The sequence below is a fragment of the Leopardus geoffroyi genome, chromosome E3 (assembly GCF_018350155.1).
Source record: "Leopardus geoffroyi isolate Oge1 chromosome E3, O.geoffroyi_Oge1_pat1.0, whole genome shotgun sequence".
NCBI lineage: Eukaryota > Metazoa > Chordata > Mammalia > Carnivora > Felidae > Leopardus > Leopardus geoffroyi.
In genome coordinates this window covers 39,581,827-39,607,674 of record NC_059340.1, presented here as the reverse complement: position 1 = coordinate 39,607,674, position 25,848 = coordinate 39,581,827, and the positions used below count along the sequence as shown (strand labels likewise).

Below are 25,848 nucleotides of genomic sequence, written 5' to 3'. Positions count from 1 at the left end.
CCTCACGTGGCCTTATAAGGGCACTGATCCCACTCATGAGGGCTCCACCCTTCGGACCTAATTGCTTTGCAAAGGTCCCACCTCTAAACACATCACCTGGGGCTTCAACATACGGAATCCGATATATGAACTTGGGGGGGGGGGGGAGGGGACACAAACATTCCAACCCCAGCACAAGGCTGTGTGTGTTTTACCTCCTCAGTCTCACACTCAGCAGTTGACCAGTGACCTGTGAACACAAAAAGGGTTATTGAGCGGGTGTGGGTTTTAAGCAACACTCATTGTGATGATGCTAAGTCCCCTTGTAACGTCCTTAAATCAGCTTTACTCTGGCTCTTACGTAATTCTGATAATCTAGGGGTTCTCAAAAGGAATTTCTGGGACGAAACTAAAGAAAAAAAAAAAATCTCAAGCAGGCAGGATGTGCCTTGACCCTCGTAAGGCATCGGAGAGTCATATTAAGCTTCTTTTGCAAGCACAAAAATCGATAATCCTGTTAACAGAAGTGCTTTCCTATTGTACGAGTATTCTAGCAAGTAGATTCCAATTTTTTCATATAAATATATATGTATTTATTGTGGCAAAATTGGTGACAAAATTGCCCACGAGATGAAAATGAACCCAAGACTTAAGAGTGAAATACGGGGCGGGGGGGGGGGGGCAACCGGGTGGCTCAGCTGGTGAAACGTCCAACTCTTGGTTTCCGCTCAGGTCATGATCTCCCTCACTGTTCATGGGTTTGATAAACCCATAAATAAACTTTGCGGGGAAAAGGAATGAAACACAGAAATTTTTACATTGACACGTCACAAGCCACTGAAAAGACATGAGTCATGAGTCCTTATGCCCCCACTAACAGAGCTTTGAAATACATCAAGCAAAAAAAAAAATTTTTTTCTTTTAAGTTCTTAATACTCCAGCTACTAGTAAATTCACATTTCTCCCCTCAGAAATCAAGAGATCAGGTAGGTGGAGAAGGCAGTAACGCCAAAGCGTTCACTGAACATGATTTTGACCTAAATCAGGTATTTGGGGCTGCTCGGAGCCCCACCATGGCCCCCCAGGGGGAATGAGCCCACTGGAGAGGGAGGTGTGCGTAGGCCAGGGGGCGCGGGGGCCTCAGAAAGGACGGCTGCTTGTGGAGAGAAGGAGAAAACTTAGCCACCAGGGAAAGTGTCCTGCATCCCTCCCTGCCCGGCGCCCTATACAGAGGTGAGGCGAGGTGAGCGCAGCGGCCATCCAGGCGCTTGCTGTTTGCGGGCAGGGAGAGATAGCAGGGGCGTCTCCTCGCTGCTCTACCCCCGTGGATCACGGGCCCCTCTCACTCTGCAGGCATCTTGGCCCCACCTCGGCGGGCCCTTCAGAGCCCCGGGGCGAACACGAAGCCCGAGGGGGCAGACTGGGGTGTGACCTCGGGTCTGCGGTTCCTCTCCCCCCGCCTCCCCTTCTCAGGGTACTTACGAGAGGCCCCAGCACAGAGCACAGAGGTTTGTGGTTTTGTCACCTGTACGGCCTCCGGGGAGTCATTACACCACGGGAGTCCCGCTTCCTCGGCTGCATAGGGGGATCATAATAGCGCCTGGCGAATGAGTCGGGAGGAATATGACACGGGTGACACAGGCCCGCACCCGGGAAGTGCCCCGTAAGTGGTGGCGCGGTTGGTGCCGCGAGGCCAGTGAGGCCAGGGCGGGGGAGCGGAGGCCAAGGACCCTGTGCCCAGGAGCAGTGCGGAGCCGAGCCCCAAGGGCAAGGCGCGGAGGAGTCAGCCACACCCCAGGACAAGCCCAGAACCTGGGCTTGGCTGCGGCCATCTCCTCCCCCCGAGTGTCTGAGGACTCTGACCCCAAGAGCCAGCCAGCCACGGAAGTGGTGGCTGGGACATACCATGTCGCCGGCCCTCGCCGCCAGCCTGCTCTCCCTCCTCTCCGTGGCTCTGCCGGGGAGCCCCCCTGCTCTCCCACCCAACTTCTCCCTGGTGAACGCCAGCGCGACAGGCCTGGATTCAGGTAGGACGAATATTGGGGTGCCGAGAGGAGGGGCAGGTGAAGCCGATGTGTGAACCCCGCCCCGCGCCTTGTAGCCTGTGCGGGGCAGGTCCTCCAAGGAGCCCAGACGCGGGGAGGGGGAGGGGACCCTCATCCAGCCACCCCAGACCTCGGCGTCCGCCCGCACTGAGCCGCGTTCGGGCCGTCCCAGGAGCCATTTAGGGCCCCAGCTCCCGCTTCCCCCAGCTCAGCTGCGGGGCACCGCCCCGGGTCCTCCCCTGGAGCGCGGGGTCCTACGTCACAAAGAATTGCACCTCGTGGGGCCTGAGGAGAAGGGACCGGGTGCCAACCCCTGAGCAGCAGGGATACGTGAGGGCGGGTCTGCAGGGCCAGGGGAGCCCAGAGGGGACCACGCATAAGCGGCCCATGGACTCACCCCACAGTGTGCGGACGCCCACACGTGTCAGGCCGCATCGTGTTGGGGCAGAATGCCCAGCCGGGCCGGTGGCCGTGGCAGGTCAGCCTGAGGGAGCACGGACAGCACGTGTGCGGGGGCTCCCTGATCACCGAGGCCTGGGTGCTGACTGCAGCCCACTGCTTCGACCAGTGAGTATCTTTGGGGGGGCACAGGCGTGTGCCGGGGTGGCCGGGACCTGCCCTTCCCCCTCCCTTCTCCGTGTGAACCACAGCCTTCTGCCCATCTGGAGATAGGCGGAGGAGGGTTGTCACTTATCCACCCAGGATGGTCCCTGTCTTCAAGGCTGGGCACTGGCGGGGGGGGGGGGGGGGGGTGGGGGGGGGAAGGAGGGAGGAGACAGACCGTCCGGCCCTCCCATCGTCCACCCGCCAAGAAATGATTCGCTTCCCAGAAACCAAAGGCCCCCACACGGAAACATCCCTTGAGAGGCCAAGGCCTCAAGCGCACCGCTCACTAGCTGGGCAGCATTTGGGCAGGTGACCACCTCCTGGGCCTGGGGTACAGTCGCCAGAGGGGGGCGTGGGTGTCCGGCAGGGGTGGTCCCAGGATTGGGTGGGGCACTTCTCATTTCTGGCACATGCACAGCTCGCAAAGCTGTCTGTCTGTAGCATCAGGACCCTCAAATCAAGATCGTCCCCGGTCCCCGCCCATGGGACCCTGGCACAGCCCTCACCCCCCCCCCCGACTCTCCCATCTCCAGGAAGCAGCCCCTGTCTGCCTACTTCGTGCTGCTGGGTTCCATCTCCTCCTACCCCCAGGCCGGGGAGCCCCAGGAGCTCCGCGCGGTGGCCCAGTTCATCAAGCACCCCGAGTACTGGGAGGAGAACAACAGAGCCGACGTCGCCCTGGTGCGGCTGGCCGCACCTGTCACCTTCACTGACCTCATCCTTCCAGTCTGCCTCCCCAAACCCGGAGACTCTCTGGGTCACGGCACCTGGTGTTGGGTCACCGGCTGGGGGAACGTCGCCACAAATCTACGTAAGGACACCCTGAGCGTGTGGCAGGTGTTGGGTGGGGACCCATGCTGACGGGGCCTAGGGCCTCCCCCCTCCCCAGGGCTGGCCGCACCCGCCAGCACACTCATACAGGACGAACGTGGAGTCTGCACACGACAGAGGGGAGCCACTGAAATGCTGCCACGAATGAGCAGCCTGCCGCCCCAGACCCTCCGTCAGGCTCCCCGGTCTGCCCTCCCAGCACACCGTAACCAAAGGCCTAACGCCAGGCCCCGGCAGAGCTCTGGAATGCTGGCCCAGGCTGGGGCCCGGAACATTCTGACTGCCCAGTGCCGGTGCCCCTTATATGTCCGCAGAATTTACACACGACCCCTGCCCTCGTGGCATGGGACCCGGGGCCTGCTCGCCTGGCCTCAGTCCTGGCTGGGTGACCTCCACCAGCCCCGCTGGGCTGTGGCTTCCCCCCCTTGGACAAGTAGACCTTCCAAGGCTAACCTCGCGGGGTTAACGTGAGGGTTACGCGGAGTGAGGCATTTCGGGAGCTCCCGGCAGGGCCGGGCAAGAGTGAATTCTCGATACGCGGTGGGCCAGCAGCCATCACCACCGTCAGCGCCATGCTGTAATGTCACCTTGTCCTTGGCCGCCATAACAGACTACCACAAACCGGGGGGGGGGGGGGGGGGGGCGGGCTTAAAACAACAGAAATGTTGTCCTCTCACAGTTCAGGAGGAGGCCACGGTCTGACGTCAAGATGCTGGCAGGGCCGGGCTTCCTCTGAAGGCTCCAGGGAAGGAGCCTTCCCGCTCCTTCCAGCTTCTGGTGGTTCCGGGACATGCTTGGGGTTCCTTGGCTCATGGCCACATCCCCCGGGGACCCGTCTCCACCTTCCCACGGCCTCTGCTCTGTGTGCTGTCCTTTTCTGTCTCACCTTGATCCCGCATGACTTCATCTCAGCTGATCGATCTGCAAAGCCCTTATTTCCACAGAAGGTCAGCTTCTGAGGTGCTGTGCGGACACAAATTTTAAGTTTATTTACGTATCGAGAGACAGAGCAGAAGAGCGCGCCTAAGTGGGGGAGAGGCAGAGAGAGAGAGAGAGAGAGTGGGGCGCTCGACCTGCTGAGCCACCCAGGCGCCCCAGACATGAATTTTTCAGAGGCCACACTCAACCCGCTTTTGGCCTGAGCGTTAGGGGGCCAAGAAGAGAAGGGTCATTTGGTGGAAGCGACTTGACCACACTCTCTGGCCAGGGTCTCGGCTCTTGCCCCGAACCCCACAGTGCGTCCAGCCTACCCCGCTCCCCGGGCCCGGGGAGGGAGGCCAACGCCGCCGGGGAGGGCTCCGCACCCCTGACACGCGCTGCCAGAGGGAGGGGGCAGCGGCTCTTCCTGCCAGGCTTTCCCGGACACAAACGCAGGTCCCCGCTCCTCGAGAAGCGGAAGAGTGACAGGCAGAAATGACAAGCAGTGGCTGAGAGCCAGGAGGCGGTCACCTCCCTTCTGAGCTCTGCTCTGCTCCCCCCCCCCCCCCCGCCCCGCAGCGCTCCCTCCACCCTTCACCCTGCAGGAGCTGTATCTGCCCCTCATTGACACCCAGACTTGTAACCACTACTATCTGGAGAATTCCGGCACCGTCAGCCCGGGGCCCGTCATCCTCCAGGACATGCTCTGTGCCGGCTTCGAGAGTGGCCAGAAGGACGCCTGCGGGGTGAGCAAGCCACCCCCCTGCGGGGGCCGGGGTCTCCCACTCCCCATCACCCCCGAGGACTCCCAGGGAGGAGGAGGGCAACGTCGTTTGAAATACCAGGGTCGGGCGCCCGGGGGGGCTCAGTGGGTTGAGTGTCTGACTCGATTTCGGCTCAGGTCATGATCCCAGAGTCGTGGGATCGAGCCCCGCATCGGGCTCTGCGCTGACATCGTGGAACCTGCTTGGGATTCTACCTCTCCCTCTCTCTCTCTCTCTCCTCCCCCCCGCCCCCCGCTCCTCCCCTGCTCGTCCTCGTTCTCTCTCTCTCAAATACATACATACCGAGGGCAATTTGAAAAGGAAAAAAAAAAAAGTTCCTGGACCGGGTCTCACTTTAAATATCCCACCAATATTATCAGAACGTGAAATACTTGCAAACACGCTTAAACAAATCGTGACCGTATTTTCTCTCCCTAAAGCCTTTTCTTTTGGGGCCAGAAATGTCTTTTTCCTCTCCAAAAAAAATAACACTCGGGGCCTTTGAGCAACTTGTCCTCAGGGGCAACATCGCTTCTGGTCTGGGTTGGTTTGGTTTTTCCTTGTCTGCTTTTTTTTATTATTTTTTTTTTTTTTACTGTTTATTTATTTTGAGAGAGAGAGAGAGCACGAGCACAAGTCGGGGAGGGCAGAGAGAGAGGGGGACACAGAATCCGGGCTCTGAGCTGTCAGCACAGAGCCCCACGCGGGGCTGGAGCTCACAAACTGCCAGATCGTGACCTGAGCCAAAGTCGGACGCTTCACCGACTGAGCCACCCACGCGCCCCCTCCTTGTCTGCTTTTAAATTTTTTTTTCTTTTTTTTTTCAACGTTTATTTATTTTTGGGACAGAGAGAGACAGAGCATGAACGGGGGAGGGGCAGAGAGAGAGGGAGACACAGAATCGGAAACAGGCTCCAGGCTCTGAGCCATCAGCCCAGAGCCTGACGCGGGGCTCGAACTCACGGACCGCGAGATCGTGACCTGGCTGAAGTCGGACGCTTAACCGACTGCGCCACCCAGGCGCCCCTCCTTGTCTGCTTTTATAAGCAAAACACACTTTATCTCACGTGCCCCCTTAGTATCATCACAGACTTTTTCGTCAAAAACCAAGCAACTTTGTTAGCGGCACAGAAGTGCTCCTCAGAGCCCCTTCTCTGAAATGCAGTTTTCTTTAGAGAATATGGTGTTCCATCCGCCAGGGGTTTGACCCCTAATTCCCAGACCTCTGCTGCCTTCCAGAAACACCCAGCCCACCGACCCTCCGTGCACTAGACCTAGCCGGCAGTGTGGAAGGGAGGTTGGTGGGCCCGGGGAGGCCCCTGGGAACTTCCTCCCGTGAGCAGCCCAGCCCCTCTGGCCCTACCCTTCTGGACCCCTCTTCCTCTCTAGGGTGACTCCGGAGGGCCTCTGGTCTGCGACATTGGTGGAGTCTGGACCCAGGCAGGCGTAGTGAGCTGGGGACATGACTGCGCCCTCCCGAAAAGGCCAGGGGTGTACATCAACGTCAGCATCTACACCGCGTGGATTGTCAACACCATCCAGGGCTCAGCACCGGACGCCAGAAACTTCTCTCCGATCCCTGCCGGGATCTTCTTCCCTGCCATGTTGCTGGTTCTGTATCTGCTGGGGGACACGCTCGTCTCCCTGGGCCTCGCCTGACCGGCCACCCACCCTCTGTCCTCAGGGGCCCTCTCTGGCCTCTGTCCCTCAGGAAGCCACCCCCTACCCACATCTCCCCGACTTCAGACCCCGCGGCCCGCGGCCCGGCCCCACCTTTCGAGCATCCCCCATGGGCTTCGAGCTTCCCTTGCCCGCCCTGCCAGCCTGTGAGCCCCTGGGGACAGAGCCCGGTCTCCCCACTCCTCACCCACCAGTCACATCTGAGTCCCAGGGTGCACCCACGCCCGGGGGCTCCTGTGGTGGGGCTCTGGGGCTCTCGGAACTGGGGTTCGCAGCCCCCCCACCCCGTGCTGGGTTGGTGCCTTTGCAGGCCTGTCGATGTGAGAGGCAATAAAGACAAGCCGGCAGAAGGATGGGTGACCCGCCCCGTGCCTCGTGCCTCGGGGGCCCCAGAAGGGTGTATTTTAATGCACTTCCTGTTTGTGGGAGCTTTACCCCCAGGGTGTCACCACAAGCTCACGGCAGCCCTCAGAGGTCCGCATTACGAATGTTCCCACTTTTCTCAGACAGGGAAACCGAGGACTTCAAGTTCCAGGGCTTGCCCAAGCCCGCTTGCCCTAGCAGCCCCGTCCCCAGGCTCAGTGGGGTCATGGCAGGGCTGGGGGTGCATCCACATCACCCCAAGTATGGACATCAGAGCCAGGCTGAGGTCTCTGCCCGGCTCTCGCCCTCCTTCCCCAGCCTGTCTCTCCAGGGGCCATGTGTGAGCCGGCAGCTGGAGGAGACGACACAGGGCTGGGACCTGAGGCCGGGGTGCGAGTGACTAGTCGCCCCTGCAGTTTACAACCAGGGCAGGGGATGGGAGGAGACGAGCGCAGGCTGGGCCCCTTTCAGCGGGACCCTCAGCCTCCGTCCCGGGCGTCCCCACCCCGGCCCACGGGCAGCCGAGGGGTCACCTCCGGCAGGGGCTCCCTCCCCGCAGGCAGCATGCTGAGAACCCTTCCCCCTCTGGCCCCCCCCACCCCACCCCTCCAGGGCTTCCTCCGCAGCATCCCCTGTCCTTGCTGCCGAGCTCCTCTGAACCCCGCAGCCCCCTCTGGAGCCTTCTCTGGACGCACAGGGCCTGTATGTCTCCGTCAGGGTTGTCTCCTGATGGCCAGAGAGTCAGGGAGGTACTCCCAGCCCCAGCCCCCGGGGCCCAGCCGGGATGGCCACAGCTGGGTGGGATGGGGGGGGGGGGCTGTGGCCAAGGATGGCCCCGGGCCCCAGGCAGAAGAGCGGGCCTCCCACCTGGCAGCCGGCCCTGGGGGAACGGAGCCCGAGCTGGATCCCCAGTAGCATCCGGCATCCACGCCAGAGCCACGGGCTCACCACCGAGGTCATCGCTGCGCTCGCCACGCACCCACGGCCGCGTGCCAGCTGGAACAGCGTGCTGGGTGGCCCGCCAGGGGCGAGGGCGAGCCCCTCCTGCACGTGTGACCACAGACGTGGACTCCGCCTGCTGCCGCCCGCCTTCTCCAGGCTGCTTCTGGGGCTGGCGCCTGGGGAAGTGGGGGGGGGGGAGGCGAGGCAGCAAGGATAGGGAGAAGGAGAGGACGACAGGGACCTCCAGGACCCCCCTGGGCTTTGCACACCCTGCCTCTGTATCCCAAAGGGCAGACATCCCCCACGGAGCGTGGAAGGGCCGCTCCCGGGCCCCTGGCCTCCCCCTGGCGCCCCCCCTCCCCCCCCCCGCAGCACTCCTCCTGGGCCAGGAGACCCGGAGGTCCCTCTAGGACGGCGACAACAGGGACCCTGTCCACCCTGGGAGGGGCTCCGCCAACCTGCATCCCCTCTTCTCCGTCTACCTTGTCTCCTTCCACCCCTCCCTTTACTGCTCCATCAGCCCTTAGGTTCCACAGGCACCAAGCCTGCCCCTCACGGGCCCGGGAGGCAGCCAATGGGCAGATGCACACGCGACAAACCAGATGGCCTGTGAGACAGCCCTCCAAGGGCGAGGAGGCGGCAGGCTCGCTGTAGACGCCGTAGACGGGAAGCCAGCAGAGAAAGCTTCGCTGAGGCCTGACGTTAGCACCGCACCGAGCCCCGCCGTGAGGGAGCCTGCCGTGCAACTCTCTGGGACCTGGGACGGGAGTTTGCAGGGAGAGGCGACCCCAGGCTGGAGCCAGCCTGGGGTTCACTAGGGGAGGGGACCAGCAAGGGGCGGGGCTGTCGCGCACTGGGAGAGCCGGGATGGTTTTGGCAAGACCCGGGGCCGCAGCCATCCCTCGGGGTGCAGTGGACAAGGGACTGCCTGGGCTCCCTGTAAGGCACCAGAAGGCAGTCGCCGGCCCTGTGACTCGGGCCGTGTGCCACACTTGGCCCCAACCGCAGGGAGCTCCCAGGAGATTGGCCAGTTACAAGTGCTGTGGTGCCAAGGGCCACAGAGGGGAACCGTTTAGGGAACTCCGCCCCCGTGCCAGGGACCCGGCCCCGTTCTGTCCCTGAGCCCATCTGCCGGAGCCCATGCCCGCAGCCCCCACTCTGCAGCTGACTTGCGGGAGACACCCCAGTGTGTGAAGTCCAGGAGGCGCGCCGACAGGCCAGCTTCACCCTCTGGAGGAGGTTTCGTGTCACCCAGCACCCTGGGTGTCACCAGCGTCTCTCTCAGGGTGCCCTGGATCCAGGACACCGCGGGGAGCCCTCTCTCCTGTGCCACCTGCTCCTGATCCCTTGGGCGCTCACCACCCAGGCCCAGCGGAGCGTGTTGTGGGGCCAGGCCCTGGAGCGGGGCTCCCACAGGGGGGGACACCTAGTCCAGGCTGGCTCCCCTGACTGGAGGGACCCCAGAAGGCAGTGCTGGGAAACTCATCATTTTGTGAATCCCACCACACCCCTGAGAGTGCTTAGGACACAGACGGGGGCACCAGGAAGGCACAGCCTCCCAGAACCTCGCTTAGGAGAGTCACTGGTCACGGGGACACTGGGAGATGGATGGCCTAGGGGTGTCTCTCTCATTTGGGCCATTTTGTTCCCCCAAGCACCTGGGCAGGAAAGAAAGTTTGAGAAAGGGGTTTCAACTTCCAAGATTTAAATTGGAGGAGGTGAGGAAGGGGGGAGAGGAGGAGGTGGGGAGGAGGAGGAGAGGAAGGCGGGGCGGGAGCCTGCCACCAGGGGGGAGCCAGGCTTGGCAGGGACTAGCCTGCCTGTGGGCTCAGGTGGGGAAGAGACGGAGACCATCACTGCCCCGAGTCTTCTCCAAGAAGGGAAAACACGAATCTTCTCTTCCTGGCTCTGCCCAATACCGCCAGGCCCCCAGCGGGCGCTCGGTGAGGACTTGCTCTCACGGGGGTCCTGGTGGGCACCGGCCTTGACCCTTCCCCGAAGAAGCGCTGGGTGGAGGAAAGGGGGCAACGAGCCGCCGGGCAGCCGGGATCCCAGGGCTGCAGACAAGAACCGTTTGGGGGCACGGTGTGGTTGGGGTACCCAGCTCGAAGCCCTCGGACCCGGACCGGTCCCGCTGGGGGCGGGGGGGGGGGCGGGCAGCGTCGCGGGCGTTCCCTCCCCCCCCCCCCCCGGGGTTAGGCGCCCCGAGCGGGCGGAAGCAGAGGGGGCGCCGCGAGGCGGCAGAGGCGGCCATGGGCGCGCGCGTCCGGGCGCCGCTGCTGGCGCAGCTGTTGGTGCGAGCGGGGCTCCGGGGACAGGGTGAGCTGAGGCGGGGGCTGCGGGCCGCCCCAGGGGTGGTGGGGGACGGCCGGGGCGCGTGCAGACCGCGGGGAGCTCACCTGGCCGCCCGCCATCCCCCCTCCGGGCCCCCCCAGACGTTCAGGATCTGGACCAGCTGTTTCCAGGTAAGGCGCCCGGGACGCGCGCCTCCCCGCGCAGGGCACCTGAGCCGGAGCGCAAGGGGCGCCTCATCTTTTCCTCTCCCCGCCCAGGTTTCGAGAACTCGTCGTTGCTCACGTGTAACTGCCGGGCCCCGGGGGGGGGGGGGGGGGGCGGGGTGAGTGGGAGGGGCGGCGCCCGCGCGCCACGTGGGGAGGGGCGCGAGGTCCCCCGGTCCCTGGGCGGCGCGGCCCCGACGCGCGCGTTTTCCCAGGGGCCCCTCGCGTTGGTTCGCGCGGGCCGGGGGGGGGGGGGGGCGGCCGGGGTCGTGCGGCTCAGCCGCGTGCCCGTGTGTCCGTCGCAGGGCCCTGCGGCCGCCGAACCGTTTCGACGACGCGCGTGGTGGGCGGCAAGGACTCGGAGCTGGGGCGCTGGCCGTGGCAGGGCAGTCTGCGCTTGTGGGGCGCCCACCACTGCGGCGCCAGCCTGCTCAACCGCCGCTGGGTGCTGTCGGCCGCGCACTGCTTTGAAAAGTGAGTCGGGGGGGGGGGGGGGCGGGCGGCCCTCCGAGCCGGGGTTGGGGGGGACGCGTCCTCCCGGCCTGACGCGTGCGGATTCAGCTCTCTGATGCTCCCGAGCCCCGGGCCCCGCTGCAGCCACGTGAGAAAACCCTGTTCCGTTTTTTCCAGAACGTTCTTTACAGCATTCCCGTGCCCTTTTGTGTCGTGTTCTTTTCTGTCTTCTCTTCTCCCCGGATGGCAGCACCAGCCGCCCCCTCCTCATCCCACCTCCCCCGGTGCAGGTACACCACGGGGTGGACCGAGGTGGGCAAGCTCTGGGCACAGAGCCTGGCCTGCCAGGACCGTGGGCTCGGGGAAGCTATTTTGACCGCACCTGCCTAGTCCTGTGCATCTGTTCTTTTTTTTTTTTTTTTTTTTTTAAGTTTTAGAGAGAGCGAGAGCACGCACAAGCACAATGGGGGGAGGAACAGAGAGAGGGAGAGAGAGAGAATCCCAAGCAGGCTCCAAGTTGAGTCTGCCCGATGCGGGCCTCAAACCCACAAACCTTGAGATCGTGACCTGAGCCGAAATCAAGAGCTGGACACTCAGGCTGAGCCACTAGGGTGCCCTGTTCATTCTTTTTTAGGATTGCTGTGGGAGGTGACAGGCCCGTTGAGTGACCAGCCAGATCCTCAGGGAAAGGCCCTTCCTGCCCATCCCCGCATCCCCCGGTCCCCGGGTTCTGGGATTTTGGCCCATCTTCTCTGGACTGCCATCATTTCTACACTGGGCGCAGTGGCCCGTGAGAGGAAGTGCTAACCGTGTCCAGGATGAGCCCTAGCAGCACCCCTGCGGCCCCGCCTCAGGGAGTGTCTCCCCTCCCCCGTGGGTGCTCAGGGGGCCCTCCCTCCTCTGAGGACCCTTGCCTGCTCTCTCCTCCCTCGCCAGACACAAAGATCCCTCGAAGTGGACGGCTCAGTTTGGTGAGCTGTCCTCCAGGCCAACTTCCTGGAAACTGTGGACCTTCTACCATCGGTACAGGGTGAAGGATATCGTCGTGTATCTCCAGTTCAGTGGGACTTCACTCAAGGACATCGCCCTGCTGAAGCTGTCCTCCTCCGTCACCTACAATAAGTACATCCAGCCCATCTGTGTTGTGGCCTCTTCCTCTGAGTTCCAGAACAAGGCTGACTGCTGGGTGACGGGCTGGGGGCACATCGAAGAAGGTCAAGGTGAGGCTGGGGGCAGGTGGGGGGTGGGGCAGGGGGGCTGCGGGCTCCTCCGTCTGTTCCGTCCACAGCGGCTTCAGCAGCCCCCACTTGGGTCTCTGTGCAGCTGGGTCCCTCCTGGGGGCTGCCCAGCAGTGCCTGCCCCCCCACCGCCAGGGCAGGACCTCCTGTCCCCACACCCCGTTGCCTCTGCCTTGCAGAGACTGTGAGCCCGAAGCCACAGTGAGAGGGAGGTCAGCTGGGCCCAGGTCCGCGCTTCCCGCCCGGCCAGCAGGGGTGTGGAAGTTTCTGGGGTGGGCTCCTCAGAAAGGCCTTGGGTATGTGGGTTTTTTTAAGTTGAGATTTAACTCACAAAACCTCGAATTCACCGTTTTCAAGTATACAGTTCAGTGGTGTTGAGTGTAATCACGGCCGTGCAACCATCATCTTCGTCTAGCGACATTTTTACCATCTCAGACTGAAACCTCGTACTTCCTAGCCTTTACTCCCAATACCCCGTTTTCCCCTGGCAATCACCCATCTGCTTTCTGTCTCGGGATTTCCGGACTGTGGACATTTCATAGAAAGAGAGTCCCACGACGTGTGGTTTTCTGTCCCTGACTCCTTCGCTCAGCATATTCAAGGTTCGTGTGTGGTCTAGCACGTACCTGTACCCCGTTCTTTGAGGTTTAGTTCACGTAATGTTAAATTAATCATTTTATTCCTCTTTTTAAAAAGTTCTTACAGTTTTATTTATTTTGAGAGAGCGAGCGAGCGAGTGAGAGCATGAGCGGGGGAGAGACAGAGAGAGGGAGAGAGACCCCCAAGAAGGCTCCACACCGTCAGTGCCGAGCCGAATGTGGGGCTCGAACCCACGACCACGAGATCGTGACCCGAGCCAAAATCAGGAGTTGGACACGTAACTGACTGAGCTGCCTAGGCGCCCCTAAATTAATCATTTTATTATTTTTTTTAATTAATCATTTTCAAGTATACAATCCCGTGACATTTAATTTAGTATGTTCACGGTGTATAACCATGAACTCCATCAAGTTCCAAAACATTTTCATCCCTCCCAGAGGAAATCCGACAGTCACTGACCAGTCACTCCCCCTTACCCTCTCCTTCCGGCCCTTTGGCAGCCACTAACAAGCCTTTTGTGTTGATGGATATACCTCTTCTGGATTTTTCATGTAAATGGATTCGTACGTTATGTGACCTTCTGTGTTTGGCCTTTTTCATGTACCGTGGTGCTTTAGAGATCCATGGGTGTTCTAGTATGTATCAGAGTTTTCTTCCTTTTTATGGATGAATAATAGTTCATCCTATGGATAGACCACAACGTATTCATCCATTCTTGCATTGATGGACTTTTGTGTTGTTTCTGCCTTTTGGATACTGTGAATAGAGCTGTTATGAACATTCATATACAAATTTTTATTTGAACACCTCTTTTCAGTTCTTTTGTGTATATATCTAGGAGTGCAATTGCAGAATCACGTGGTAATTCCATGTGTAACGTTTTTTAAAATTTATTTTCAGAGAGAGAGCAATCGGAAGGGGCAGAGAAGGAGAGAGAGAATCCTAAGCAGGCTCTGCACTGTTCGCACAGAGCCCGATGCGGGGCTCAATCTCATGAACCGTGAGATCATGACCTGAGCTGAAATCAAAAGTCGCACACTTAACTGACTCAGCCACTCAGGCGCCCCTGCCCATTTTTAATTTGAGTTGTCTTTGTTGTTGAGTTGTACTAGTTCTTTTATGTATTCTAGATACTAAACCCTCATCAGATACACGATTTGCAAATATCTTCTCCCATTGTGTAGCTCTCTTTGCTGCACTTTCTTGCTAGTATCTTTTGATGCACAAAATTTGCAAAATTTTGATCACCCTCAAATTATTTTTCTTCCGTTGCTTGTGCTTTTGATGTCAGGTCTAAGAAACCACTGTCAGATTCAAGATCATGAAGATTTACTTGCATGTTCTTGCAGAGTTTTATAGTTTTAGCTCTTATATTTATGTGTCTGATCCATTTTGAGTTGATTTTTGTACATGGTGTGAGGTAGGGGTCCAACTGCATTATTTTGCCTTTAGATATCCAGTTGCTCCAGCACCGTTTGTCACAGAGACTCCTCTCCCCAATTGAATTGTCTCAGCATCCTTACTGATTGACTGTAGATGTGTGGGCTTATTTCTAGACTCTGAATGGTACTCCATTGGTGTGTATGTTCATCCTTGTGCCAGGACCTCTTTGTTTGATACCTGTAACTTTATAATATATTGAAATCAGGAAGTGTGAGCCTTCTAACTTTGTTCTACGTGTTCAGTAGTGTTTTAGTTATTTGGGCCTGTTGATGCTCCATATAAATTTTAGGGCCAGTTTGTCAATTTCTGCTAAAAAGAGCATTGGCGTTTGGAAAGGGATTGCATTGAATTTGTAGGTTGCTTTGGGGAAGCATTGCCACCTTCATTATATTATATCTCCAATCCATAAATAAGGGATATATTTCCATGTATTCAGGCCTTCCGTTGCTTTCAGCAGTGTTTTGTAGTTTTTGTTAATAAGTCTTTGATCGCCTCAATGAAATTTATTCCTAACTATTTTCTTATTTTTGATGCTTTGTAAATGAAACATCTTTTTTTTTAATGTTTATTTATTTTTAAGAGCGAGAGAGAGCTCAAGCAGAGGGTGGGGAGAGAGAGGGGGGGAGACCCAGAATCTGAAGCAGGTTCTGGGCTCTGAGCTGTCAGCATAGAGACCGACACGGGACTCGGACCCACGAACTGTGAGATCATGACCTGAGCCAAAGGCCAAAGTGAGACGCTCAACCAGTGGAGCCACCCAAGTGCCCCAGTAGAATAACAGACTTTTGTGGTTTGATCTTGGGTACTGCAATTTTGCTGACTTCATTTATTAACCCTAGCCCTCTTTAAATGTATTCATTATGATTTCATGTATACACACACACACACACACACACACACACATATATATGTACGTATGTATGTACATATGGATGATCATGTCATGTATGCGTAGAGATAGTTTTACGTCTTCTTTTCCAATTTGGATGTGTTTTATTTTTCTTGCCTAATTGCCCTGATGGGAACTTCCAGAAAAATGTTAAATGAAATGGCAAAAACTGGCATCATCATCTTGTCCCTGATCTCGGGGAAAGCTTCCTGCCTGTCCCCATTCAGTGTGATGTCCGCTGTGGGTTTTTCACATCTAGTGTTTATCGTGTTGAAAAAGTGCCTTCTATTCCTACCTAGCTTATTGAATGTTTCTCTAATGAAGGAATTTGGATTTTGCCAACTGCTTTACCAGCATCCGCTAAGAGGAGCCTGTGGGTTTTTCTCTTTCATTCTATTAATGTCTGTAGTACATTATATTGATTGGTTTTTGTATGTTGAACCGCGCTTGCGTTCATGGGATAAATCTCACTTGCTCGTGGTATACAGTTCTTTTGCGATGCTGCTAGGTTCCGTTTGCTAGCGTTTTGTTGAGAATGTTTGCATATATGTATTTTTTGTATATATACCTTTTGCATACATATATACCTATTATTATTACTATTGTTGCATTAAGGATATTGGTCTGTTGTTTCTTTTTCTTGCGATGTCCTTGTCTGGGATTTGGTGCCCCCATAATGCCGGTCCCAGGGAATGAGTTAGGAAGTATTCCTTCTTCTCCGATTTTTTGGAAGAGTTTAAGAAGGATTGGTGTTCATGTCTTCAGAGGTTTGGTAGAATTCACCACTGAAGCCATATGGCCTAAGGCTTTTCTTCATTGTGAGGTCCCTGACTACAGATTTCATCTCTTACTGGTGTGTTCAGACTTTCTGTTTCTTCCTGAGTGAGTTTTGGTAGTTTGTGTTACCTAAGATTTTGTCCATTTCATCCGCCTGATCTAATTTGGGGTATAGCTGTTTCCCTTACAGTCCTCATTATTGCTGTAAAGTCTGTAATTATGTCCCCACTTTCATGATCAGTTTTGTTGATGTTTCAAAGAACCAAGTTTTGGGTTAACTGTTGATTTTCTCTATTTTTCTATTCCCTACCTTGATTTCCTCTATTCTCTATTATTTCCTTCTTTCCTTCTACTTTTTTTTAAATTTTTTTAACGTTTTATTTATTTTTGAGACATGGAGAGATAGAGCATGAACAGGGGAGGGTCAGAGAGAGGGAGACGCAGAATCTGAAACAGGCTCCAGGCTCTGAGCTGTCAGCACAGAGCCCGACGCGGAGCTCGAACTCACGGACCATGAGATCATGACCTGAGCCGACGTCGAACATTCAACCGACTGAGCCACCCAAGTGCCCTTGATACTATTCATTATTAAAAGTTGGGTATTGAGGGGCACCTGGGTGGCTCAGTCGGTTGAGCGTCGGCTTCGGCTCAGGTCATGATCTCACAGCTTGTGAGTTCAAGCCCCGCATCGGGCCCTGTGCTGACAGCTCGGAGCCTGGAGCCTGCTTCGGATTCTGTGTCTCCCTCTCTTTGCCCCTTCCCTGCTTGCTCTCTGTCTGCCTCTCTCTCTCTCTCAGAAGTAAACAATAAAACATTTAAAAAAATAATAAAATCTTTTTTTAAATTGTTTTTAGAGAAAAAGAGTGCGAGCAGGGAAAGAGGCAGAGGGAGAGAGAGAGAGGGAGAATCTTAAGCAGGCTCCACGTTCAGTGTGGAGCCCAAAGTGGGGCTCGATCCCACGACCATGGGATTGTGACCTGAGCCGAAATGAAGTCTGACACTCAACCACACAACCCACTGAACCACCCAGGGGACCCTGGATTCGCTATTTTTAATTCATGCCAATTTCTGCCTTTTAATTGCAATTTAATCCATTTAACTCATTTCCATTAAAATTAACTACTGATAAGTAAGGATTTACTTCTACCATTATTCTATTTCTTCTCTATATCTTGTCACATCTTTCAATATCTATATCTGTACTTTATATCTTTTTTATTTCCTCTTTTTGTGTTTCATTGATTTTTATTAGTGGTCTGTGTTGATTACCTTCCCATTTCGCGTTCTGTGTATTTTCCTAGTGGTTGCCCTGGGGATTACAATTAACAACTTAAATTTATGGTTTAAAAATTTTTTTTAAACTTGATTTTTTTTTTTAACTTGAGAGAGTGAGTGCAAAAGTCGGGGAGAGGGGCAGAGGGAGAGAGAGAGAGAGAGAGAGAATATGTTAAGCAGGCTTCACGTTCAACACAGAGCCTGACGTGGGGCTCGATCCCATGACCCTGGGACCATGACCTGAGCCAAAATCAACAAACGCTTCACCAGCTGAGCCAGCCAGATGCCCCAACAAGTTAAGTTTATAACCATCTATGTCGGATTAATAGCAACTTAGCTTCAGTAGTACACAATAATTCCGTTCCTTACGCAGCTCTTTCCTCAGAGATTTAGAATTGTTGTATGCACATGTCTTAAATTATAAAGGAAGGGAAAGAAGTGATAAACCAAAGCCATAGTAGTCCTGGCTCTCCTATTTACCCCTGTGGTCACCTTTACCAGCGCCCTCTCTTTCTTCCTATGAACGGACACTGGCCAGGGTCCTGAAGACCTCCCTTGCTCCCTTTTCTGTTTCTAGTAAGGCAGGTCTGCTAGGGACGAACCTTCTTGGCGTTTGTTTACCTGAGAATCTGTTCATCGCCGCCTCATTTTCTGAAGGACAGCCTGATACAGAATTCTGATACGGATACAGAATATTCTCGGTCGCCTGTTTGATTCTTTTGGCCCTTTGAATGTGTCATCCTGCAGCCCCCCCCCCCCCCCCCCCGCCTCACCGCCTCCAGGGTATCTGAGAAGAATGTGGCTGTAATCTTGGTGGGGATCTTTGATGTGACACGCATGCAGCTTCTCTCTTGCTGTCTCCCGGAGTCTCCCCTTCGATACTTGGATGAAAATGTATCTCCGGGGAGATCTCTTTGTGTTTATCCTGCTCGGGAATTGCTCAGCGTCCTCAAGATAGGGATTCATACCTTTTGTCAAATCTGGGGCATTTTCGGGGCACCGGGGTGGCTCAGTCGGTGAAGCGTCTGACTTCAGCTCAGGTCACGATCTCGCGGCCCGTGAGGTCAAGCCCCGCGTGGGGCTCTGCACTGACAGCTCAGAGCCTGGAGCCTGCTTCGGATTCTGTGTGTGTGTGTGTGTCTCTCCCTCTGCGCCTCCCCTGCTTGCGCTCTCTCTCTGTCTCTGTCTCTAAAATAAATAAACATGGAGAAAAACTCTGGAGCGTTTTCAGCCTGGATGCTGCAGATGAAGTATGTTAATCCTCCGCCGTGTCGGTGTCAGCCCCGCCCCCTGAGCGTGCTGTGGCTGAGGGACCTCCCCGGTGGCCCAGCTAGGGGCTGTCATCTTCATTCTCCAGATGGGGACACTGAGTTTCAGGGAGAAGCGGTGACCGCCCGCCCATCCCTTGGGTCCTTCTGTGACATCGTTCATCGCCCATAATGTGCAGGGTGCTGGGCTGGGGGCAGAGGCGTCATCAAGAGCGATGTCCCGGACCCTGTGGGGGCCCCGGGGAGCCCACCCCCCCCCTCCGCCCTCCCCCTGTCCCAGATGGCAGGGGAGGGGCCGAAGCTGTCCTCTTCCTCTTTCTGACCCTCAATCCCTGGCAGTTCTGCCGCCTCCTTACCGTCTCCAGGAAGCACAGGTGTCCATCATAAAACAACTCCAGGTGCGACTTCCTGTTCCGACGTCCCGGTTTGCTCGCTTATGACCCGGATGACATGATTTGTGCTGGCTCTGAGAATGGCCAACGTGACGCCTGCAAAGTGAGTACGCCTGCCCCCACCAGGGCCTTGCTGGACCCGGGCACCACCCCTCCCCACCTTGGGCCTGGGAGCAACCCCCCTGGTGCCCACCAACCCACCCGAGTTTCTTCGTGAGAAAACAACCATGGGCCTTGTGTCTCCAGCTTGTACAACGAGCATTAATTGTTTTGCCTTCATTGTATCACCTTTGATTCTCACCTGACCCCTGGGGGGGAGGGAAAGGGGCAATTTGAGACCGATGCCCACTCTGCAGATGCAGAAACTGAGGCTCGTTCGCTTCCGGGGTGGGGAGTAGGTTGTGCAGCCGGTCTGCCCGGCTCCACAGCCCCTCCTGCTGTCGCCACAGCTGTCCCTGCCTCTCCGCCAGCCCCTCACCTGCCCCCTGCCCCGCCAAGCCTGGCTCACCCGCGCCGCTCCCCAGGGTGACTCCGGTGGCCCCTTGGCCTGTGAAAAGAGAGGTCTGTGGATTCAGGTTGGCATCGTGAGCTGGGGATTGGGCTGCGCTAGCCCCAACCGGCCCGGGGTCTACACCAACGCCAGTGCGTATTTCGACTGGATCCAGACGCTGATGGCCCGCGGCGCCCCCAGGCCAGTCCCCTCTCGGCTCCTCCTGCCCCTCGCTGTGCTCTGGGCCGGGCTCCCGCAGGCGGCCTGAGCCCAACGGAGTCCCGAGAGCTGGGGCCATCTGCTGAGCCAGGCCCCGTCCCCCACCTTGTCCCTTTTCTAGTAAACTCCTTAGCGTGTTGGAATCGATGCCTCGCAGAGCATTCTGTGGCCCCGGGTGGCTCCCTGGACACCCTCACGGTCCCCCCGGGATCCTTCACTCCTAAATCTCGCTCCCAGCTGTCTGCGCCATTCGGGTTTGGGTGACGAACCACGGAGCCCTCTCTGGTTGGTTCAATCAGAAAGATAGTTTATGGGAGGACGTCAGTCACCCCCGGGTCGCTGGGGGCCAGGAAGACCGGAGCGGGGTGCAGCGGGGAGAGCATCCCGAGCCCCCCGGTGCTCATGCCGGTGCGACCCTCCACCCAGACGCCAGACGCTCCCGGTCCTACCTCTGTCCCCGAAAGGCCGACCTGGGACCAGGACTGGGGTGCGGGAAGTTTCCTTGGGAGGTGACGCCGGGAGGCCCCGGTGAGGAGTAGGGAAACCGAGGCAGGGAGGGAAGCAACCCGATGGCGTTTGCCCAAATGAGGGGGTTCCCGCCGAGGGCAGCGGAGGCAGAGTCCTGCTGGAGCGGAGAAGCCAGAGGAGCACGGCTCAGCATCGCCCCCTGGAGGACAAGGACACCGGGCGTGGGCTTCTCTCCAAGCTGGAGCACCCCTGGTGAGGCCGGGTGGAGGAGGGCAGCCTCGGCCTGGCCCAGGCCCCAGGCCAGCAGGGCAGCCTCCGGGGCACCTTGGAACTGCTGAGGCACATTCCTCCCCTCGGCTCCCCACCCCCTGCCCCCAGTTGTGGAGAGACAAGGAGAGGAGTGGGAGGGGTGGCCCTCACCGCCTCTGCCCCACCTCCGACAGCCTCGAGGTTTATAGGGCGACACGTTCAGGCTTCATGCGCTGTGGCGGCCCTTGAGGCTGGAACTCCCCTTCTCCCTCTTCACAGTGAGGAAACTGAGGCCCCGGGAGGTGGCGGGACTGAGTCACCCCCCTCACCAGGGTTTTTGTCCGCCTCTCACTGCCCACGGACCTGCCGGGCCCCACACGGAGGGGCCAGCAGATCCCTGGGTGGCGAGTCCCCAGCCGTCTCCCGGGCATGCCGTGGGGTCTCCTACAGCGTCCGTCCATTTCCACTTCCACAACCCACCCTCCGAGGAGCTGGAACCTGAGGGCGCCTCCTGTCCCCTGCTCCGAGGCCCTCCAAGCCGGCCCCAAGAGGATCACCCACCACCCTTGGTGTCCCACATGTCGCTGGAGGATGGCGCTATTCAGCGCCCTGCACCGGCTGCCGTGCAGCACCGCCCCGCGGGACCCCCTGGCAGGGCCGGGACGGCCCCTCCAGCAGCGGGTAGACTCGCTTCCGCTTCCGGGGCCCGGGGCCTGCGTGAGCGGCTGCGTAGGACCACTGGCCCCCGCCTGAGCCGTGTCGCCCACACGGTCGCGTTTGGAGCCACCTCCCCAGAGGCTCGGAAGGATCCCCGCAGTTGCCACAGCACGCCCCCTCCCCATGCCCGGCTCACCCCTACACCTCTGCCTCTCCCCAGGCTGATAAGGACAACCTCTGGTTGTTACATCAACGTGACGTGGGGACTCTGGCTGCGGCCACCCCAAAGGGCTGGGGATCTGCTGTGACATCACGCACGCGAACCGGATCCTGAAGAGCCGCCCCCCGCCCCCACCTCCTCCTGCTGCCACCAGGTACAGAGGGTAGGGCTGGACATTTGTCACACGAGAGTCCTGTGCTGCAGGCAGTGGGCTGGGCACTGCCACCGTGACGCGCCCGCGCAGGGCGACAGGCTGTGAGACGTAGCTTCTCTTCTCCCTTGATGGACTGTGCTCTTGGGCCATCAGGAGCTGTTGATAGAGTTGTGGTTTTTTGTTTCCATCCTTGGCATTTAGAGACCTTGTAAGCAACGGAATCCCCTAGAACTAGCATGAATGCAGGAAAGTCATGTCAGAGGCAGAAAAGGCAGTCGGGAGAAGGGCAGGGACTCCCGGACTAGGAGCTCCAACACCGCAGGGCACTCTTTCTCAGTGTGGAAGGTTCCAGGCGCTCAGGCCAGCTGAGAGTCCTCGCCTGTGACCATGGCCATGGCTGCCCCACCCTCAGGCCTCCAATGGGTCCTCTCTCTTTCCAGGGTAAAAGTCCCAGGGAGAGATTCTGGTTGGGTCCGGGTCACGTGTCACCGGGACAGTGGCCCCAGATTGGGTCGTTCGTCCTCTCCTGAGACTGGGGGCAGGTCTGTGCCAGAGAAGGTAGCGTGGACTCAGCTGTGAGTCAGGTCCCCTCCCCGGGCAAGCACATGACATTTCCCCAGGGGCCATTTTTGCCATGGGACTGAAGGGTGAGGGCTGAAGGGGACGTGGGCCCAGCAGAGGTCTGTGCCTCAGTTTCTCAGTCTGACACAAGGGTTGGGTTTGGGGGCCCTTTCCAGGGGTTCTACTGGCTATTCAACCAGTTTTGGCCCCTCCCTGCACGAGCCAGCTTCTCAGAATGAGCGTTGTCATCCGTGCCCTCCACCCCGTGCCCCTAGTTTCCAACAGGCAGGGACCCAGGTCCCCTGCGGGACAGACTTCCAGCCTTTCGGCCACAGCTCCCCCGTCAAGTTTGGCGCCCGCCCCCAGACATGGCTGTGTGTCCCCGGGGTTCGCTCTCCCAGCAGCCTCACTGTCCTGGCCACACCAAATCCAAGAGTGGACTGTCCCAAGGTCAAGTCGGCTTCTGCTTCTGGCCAAGCAAGAAGGAGTGCTGGCCAGCCCCGAGGCAGCCATCTCCCACTTTGAGTGCAGGGCAGGGTCTGGCTGGGGCTCCGCGTGGGCCACTCCCGGATTGCTGGACGGAACAGTCGAGTCAGCTGCTCCCGTGACCGGCACCGTAAGGAGCTGGGAACCGGGGTCAGGTTCACAGATGAGCGGGCAAGGATTCTCCAGAGCTTCCTGGCCTGACCGCAGCTCTCCGCCCCTGGCTTTGCCCGGCCCTCAGCAAGCTGTCAGCACCGCGGCCCAAGCCCGGCGTCCCTTTCCTGCCACCTCACAAGCGCTGCTCAAAGCATCTTTGTTCGAGGCGGGACTGGTGAAGCCGCAGCCCCGCCCTGGCCTCCTTAATCACCCCCTGGCCAGGCCCACACACCCCCAGTCCCTTTAAGCCCCCAGGTCCTGCCCCTGCCCAGTCAGCAGGGAGGGCACCGGCCATGCAGGTGAGAGCAGGGTTCAGGGGCAGCCGGCAGGTCATGGAAATAGGTTGGGGGGGGGGGCAGAGGCCAGGCTCCAGGGCTCCTGTGGAGGCCGGGGGGGCCCAAAGCTCGCAGGGGTTGGAGGACAGGCATGATCCCTGGGGTGCGGGGACAGGGAGGTGCATAGGACCTGTGCCCCTGGGGTACGTCCAGGGCCAACCAGGGGCTGAGGGAACACAGAGGGCCTCTGGGGCCTGGGGCTAGGACCCTCCTCTCCTTGCAGGCACCGCCCGGAGTCCAGACCCTGAGCGGTGTCACCCTTCCCTGGCCCAGCTCTGAAGACAGAATGAGGGGGGCCTCCCGCCTCCAGCTTTTGCCGCTGCTGTTGCTGCTAGGTGGGTGTGGGGCAGGGGCTGGGGGCTGTTCCCAGTGTCCCGTGTTACCCCTCCCCGGCCTGGTTCCCCTAGAGCACTTTGGGGTTCCTAATCTCGGCTTCAAAGGTCCAGGTTCTCTCCGTCACTGACCTTGGGCTCTCCGAGCTCACATGTGCCCGTCTGCGTAAGGGGTACAAGTCCCCCCCCCCGCCTCACAGTGCTCTGGGGAGGGTTAAGTCGGGTAACCCGTTGATTGCACAAAAGCCTGGCACCAGGTCGGTGCCACAAATGTGTTTCACCCTCCTTCCTAGTCTCTGACCTCCCTCCCTCTCCCTCCCCCTCTCCCCCTGTTATCTGACACCAAATTCATAATCCGGTCCCTTCCCTCCTTCCTCCCCCAGGAGCTCCTGGGACACCGGACTCTGCAGGTAAGGAAGCCTCCGAGCCCCTGGCGCCACCCCCTCCCTGACCTTGGCCCTGCGCCTCTCCGATGGCAGGATCCCATGCGCCTGCCAGGCCGCCCCCCCCCCCCCCCCCGTCTTCCGCCCACCCTCGCGCCCTCCTTGTCCCCTGCAGCCTGCGGGCAGCCCCAGGTGTCCAGTCGGATCGTGGGGGGCCGGGACGCTCGGGACGGACAGTGGCCGTGGCAGGCGAGCATCCAGCACCGCGGGGCGCACGTGTGCGGGGGCTCGCTCATCGCCCCGCAGTGGGTGCTGACGGCGGCGCACTGCTTCCCGAGGTCAGCGGGGTGCGGGGGCGCCGCCAGGCCGGCTCCGGGGGATGCGGCGGCCCGGGGTGCCGCGGGGACCGGGGAGGGGCCGCCGTCCGCAGCGCCGCCCCTGTCCCGCAGGCGGGTGCTGCCGTCGGAGTACCGCGTGCGCCTCGGGGCGCTGCGCCTGGGTCCCGCCTCGCCCCGCGCGCTCTCGGCGCCCGTGCGCAGGGTGCTGCTCCCCCCGGACTACTCGGAGGGTGGCGGCCGCGGCGACCTGGCGCTGCTGCAGCTGAGCCGCCCGGTGCCCCTGAGCGCCCGCATCCAGCCCGTCTGTCTGCCCGAGCCCGGGGCCCGCCCGCCGCTCGGAACGCCCTGCTGGGTCACTGGCTGGGGCAGCCTCCACCCCGGAGGTGAGGCAGCGGGGGTTGGGGGAGGGACAGGGGATCCTCCCCCACCTCCCTCTGACCGGGAGCGCCCCCCCCCCCCCCCCGCTCTCCCAATCCGGGACCCAGCGAGACCTCCAGGGACCCAGACCTCCTCCCGGTCAGACAGGCGGGTCCCACCACTCCTGCTTCCTGCCTCGCCCTCTCCCGGCTCCTCTAGTCCCCCTTCCTCCCCCCAGTGCCACTCCCAGAGTGGCGACCTCTGCAGGGAGTAAGGGTGCCGCTGCTGGACGCGCGCACCTGTGACCGCCTCTACCACGTGGGCACCAGCGTGCCCGGAGCGGAGCGCATAGTGCTGCCCGGGAACCTGTGTGCCGGCTACGTCGAGGGCCACAAAGATGCCTGCCAGGTGCGGGAAGCTGCTTGGAGCCCCTGGAGCCCCTGGAACCTGGCTCCCGTGCCCAGCTCCCTAGAACCCAAGACCCAGGGGCGGCACCTCCTGGCCCCCCAACCCCCAGAAATGCCATCCCAGATCTTCAAAGGGCTGAGATCTAAGCCCGACTTTCTCCTGCAGGGTGACTCTGGGGGACCCCTGACCTGTGTGACGTCTGGGCGCTGGGTCCTGGTGGGTGTGGTGAGCTGGGGCAAGGGCTGTGCCCTGCCCAACCGTCCAGGTGTCTACACCAATGTGGCCACTTACAGCCCCTGGATTCGGGCTCGTCTCAGCCTCTAATGCAGTGAGCTGGAGCCAGAGGCTGGGGTCCCTCTGAGGACCTGAACGTTCCCTCCCACCTTGCCCCTTCCCACTTAAGGCTCATAAGCCTTAGAAAGCTGCGGGGCCATCCGTCTCTCCATCCCCTGCCTCCTCCTTGGAGCTCACCAAACCCTAGCCGCCAGCCCTCCTCCTGGAGCCTCCCCTGCGTCCCCGGGTCTCACACTCCTCCTTGCCCGTCCTGCTCACTTTTACCCTTCTCTGCTCCAGCCAGGGGCCTGGGCACCCAGAGGCGGGCAAGCCAGCTGGTGCCCGGTCTGGCCCATGTGCCTGCCTTTTGTGGAGGAAGTCAGGGAAATTCAAAGTGTGAGAGGGATTCAGCCCGAGAGAGATGATTCTCCATTGCTGGCTTTGAACATGGAGGAGCTGCTGGCGAGGAGCCACAGGAGAGCGGCCTCCGGGAGCCGAGGGCAGCCCCCGGCGGCGGACAGCCAGCAGGGGGCACCTCCGTGCCCCAACTGCAAGGAAGGGAAGCTGGCCGACAACCTGAATGAGCTTCGGACCCAGTTCTCCCCACAGCCTCCAGAGGAGCGCCCACCCCGCGTCAGCGTGCCCACCAGACCAAGCCCTTGAACCCAGCGGAGCCCACCCAGACCTCTGGCCTGCAGAGTTATGACTTAATAAATTTGTGTTGGTTCAGGCCGCCATGTTGCTGGTCTTTTACTACGCAGCAACAGAAAACATACAGATCTTGCCCTGTTGCCTTGGGGTCTG

At 59.2% G+C, this 25,848-nt stretch overlaps 3 protein-coding genes across 3 annotated transcripts; all 3 read left to right on the top strand.

The window, feature by feature from the left end:
• Positions 1–1,840: 1,840 nt before the first annotated feature.
• LOC123588993 (serine protease 27-like) lies at positions 1,841–7,173 on the top strand. The gene is made up of 5 exons (XM_045460543.1): positions 1,841–2,006; positions 2,429–2,591; positions 3,164–3,441; positions 4,959–5,125; positions 6,533–7,173. The coding sequence occupies exons 1-5, from the start codon at positions 1,886–1,888 to the stop codon at positions 6,800–6,802; spliced, it is 999 nt and encodes a 332-aa protein (XP_045316499.1). The 5' UTR covers positions 1,841–1,885; the 3' UTR covers positions 6,803–7,173.
• Positions 7,174–8,743: 1,570 nt separating this feature from the next.
• On the top strand, positions 8,744–19,804 carry LOC123588992 (testisin-like). Its single transcript, XM_045460541.1, is given in 8 exon segments — positions 8,744–10,447; positions 10,564–10,593; positions 10,681–10,707; positions 10,932–11,100; positions 12,016–12,299; positions 18,909–18,955; positions 18,957–19,064; positions 19,486–19,804. Coding segments are annotated over 8 exon segments (966 nt in total). The 5' UTR covers positions 8,744–10,380; the 3' UTR covers positions 19,720–19,804.
• A 3,170-nt stretch (positions 19,805–22,974) lies between these two features.
• On the top strand, positions 22,975–25,771 carry LOC123589059 (serine protease 33-like). Its single transcript, XM_045460661.1, has 5 exons — positions 22,975–23,324; positions 23,844–24,006; positions 24,118–24,389; positions 24,602–24,771; positions 24,937–25,771. Exons 1-5 carry the CDS (start codon positions 23,240–23,242, stop codon positions 25,093–25,095), a joined length of 849 nt encoding a protein of 282 aa, XP_045316617.1. The 5' UTR covers positions 22,975–23,239; the 3' UTR covers positions 25,096–25,771.
• Positions 25,772–25,848: the final 77 nt, after the last annotated feature.

Excerpts from the sequence above, each read along its gene's own strand:
- LOC123589059 (XM_045460661.1), top strand. The coding sequence starts at position 23,240 with ATGAGGGGGGCCTCCCGCCTCCAGCTTTTGCCGCTGCTGTTGCTGCTA. Across the intron at positions 24,007-24,117 it reads GCGGCGCACTGCTTCCCGAG|GCGGGTGCTGCCGTCGGAGT; the intron begins GTCAGCGGGGTG and ends CCTGTCCCGCAG. Across the intron at positions 24,390-24,601 it reads GGGCAGCCTCCACCCCGGAG|TGCCACTCCCAGAGTGGCGA; the intron begins GTGAGGCAGCGG and ends TCCTCCCCCCAG.
- LOC123588993 (XM_045460543.1), top strand. The coding sequence starts at position 1,886 with ATGTCGCCGGCCCTCGCCGCCAGCCTGCTCTCCCTCCTCTCCGTGGCT. Across the intron at positions 2,007-2,428 it reads CGCGACAGGCCTGGATTCAG|TGTGCGGACGCCCACACGTG; the intron begins GTAGGACGAATA and ends CTCACCCCACAG. Across the intron at positions 3,442-4,958 it reads GAACGTCGCCACAAATCTAC|CGCTCCCTCCACCCTTCACC; the intron begins GTAAGGACACCC and ends CCCGCCCCGCAG.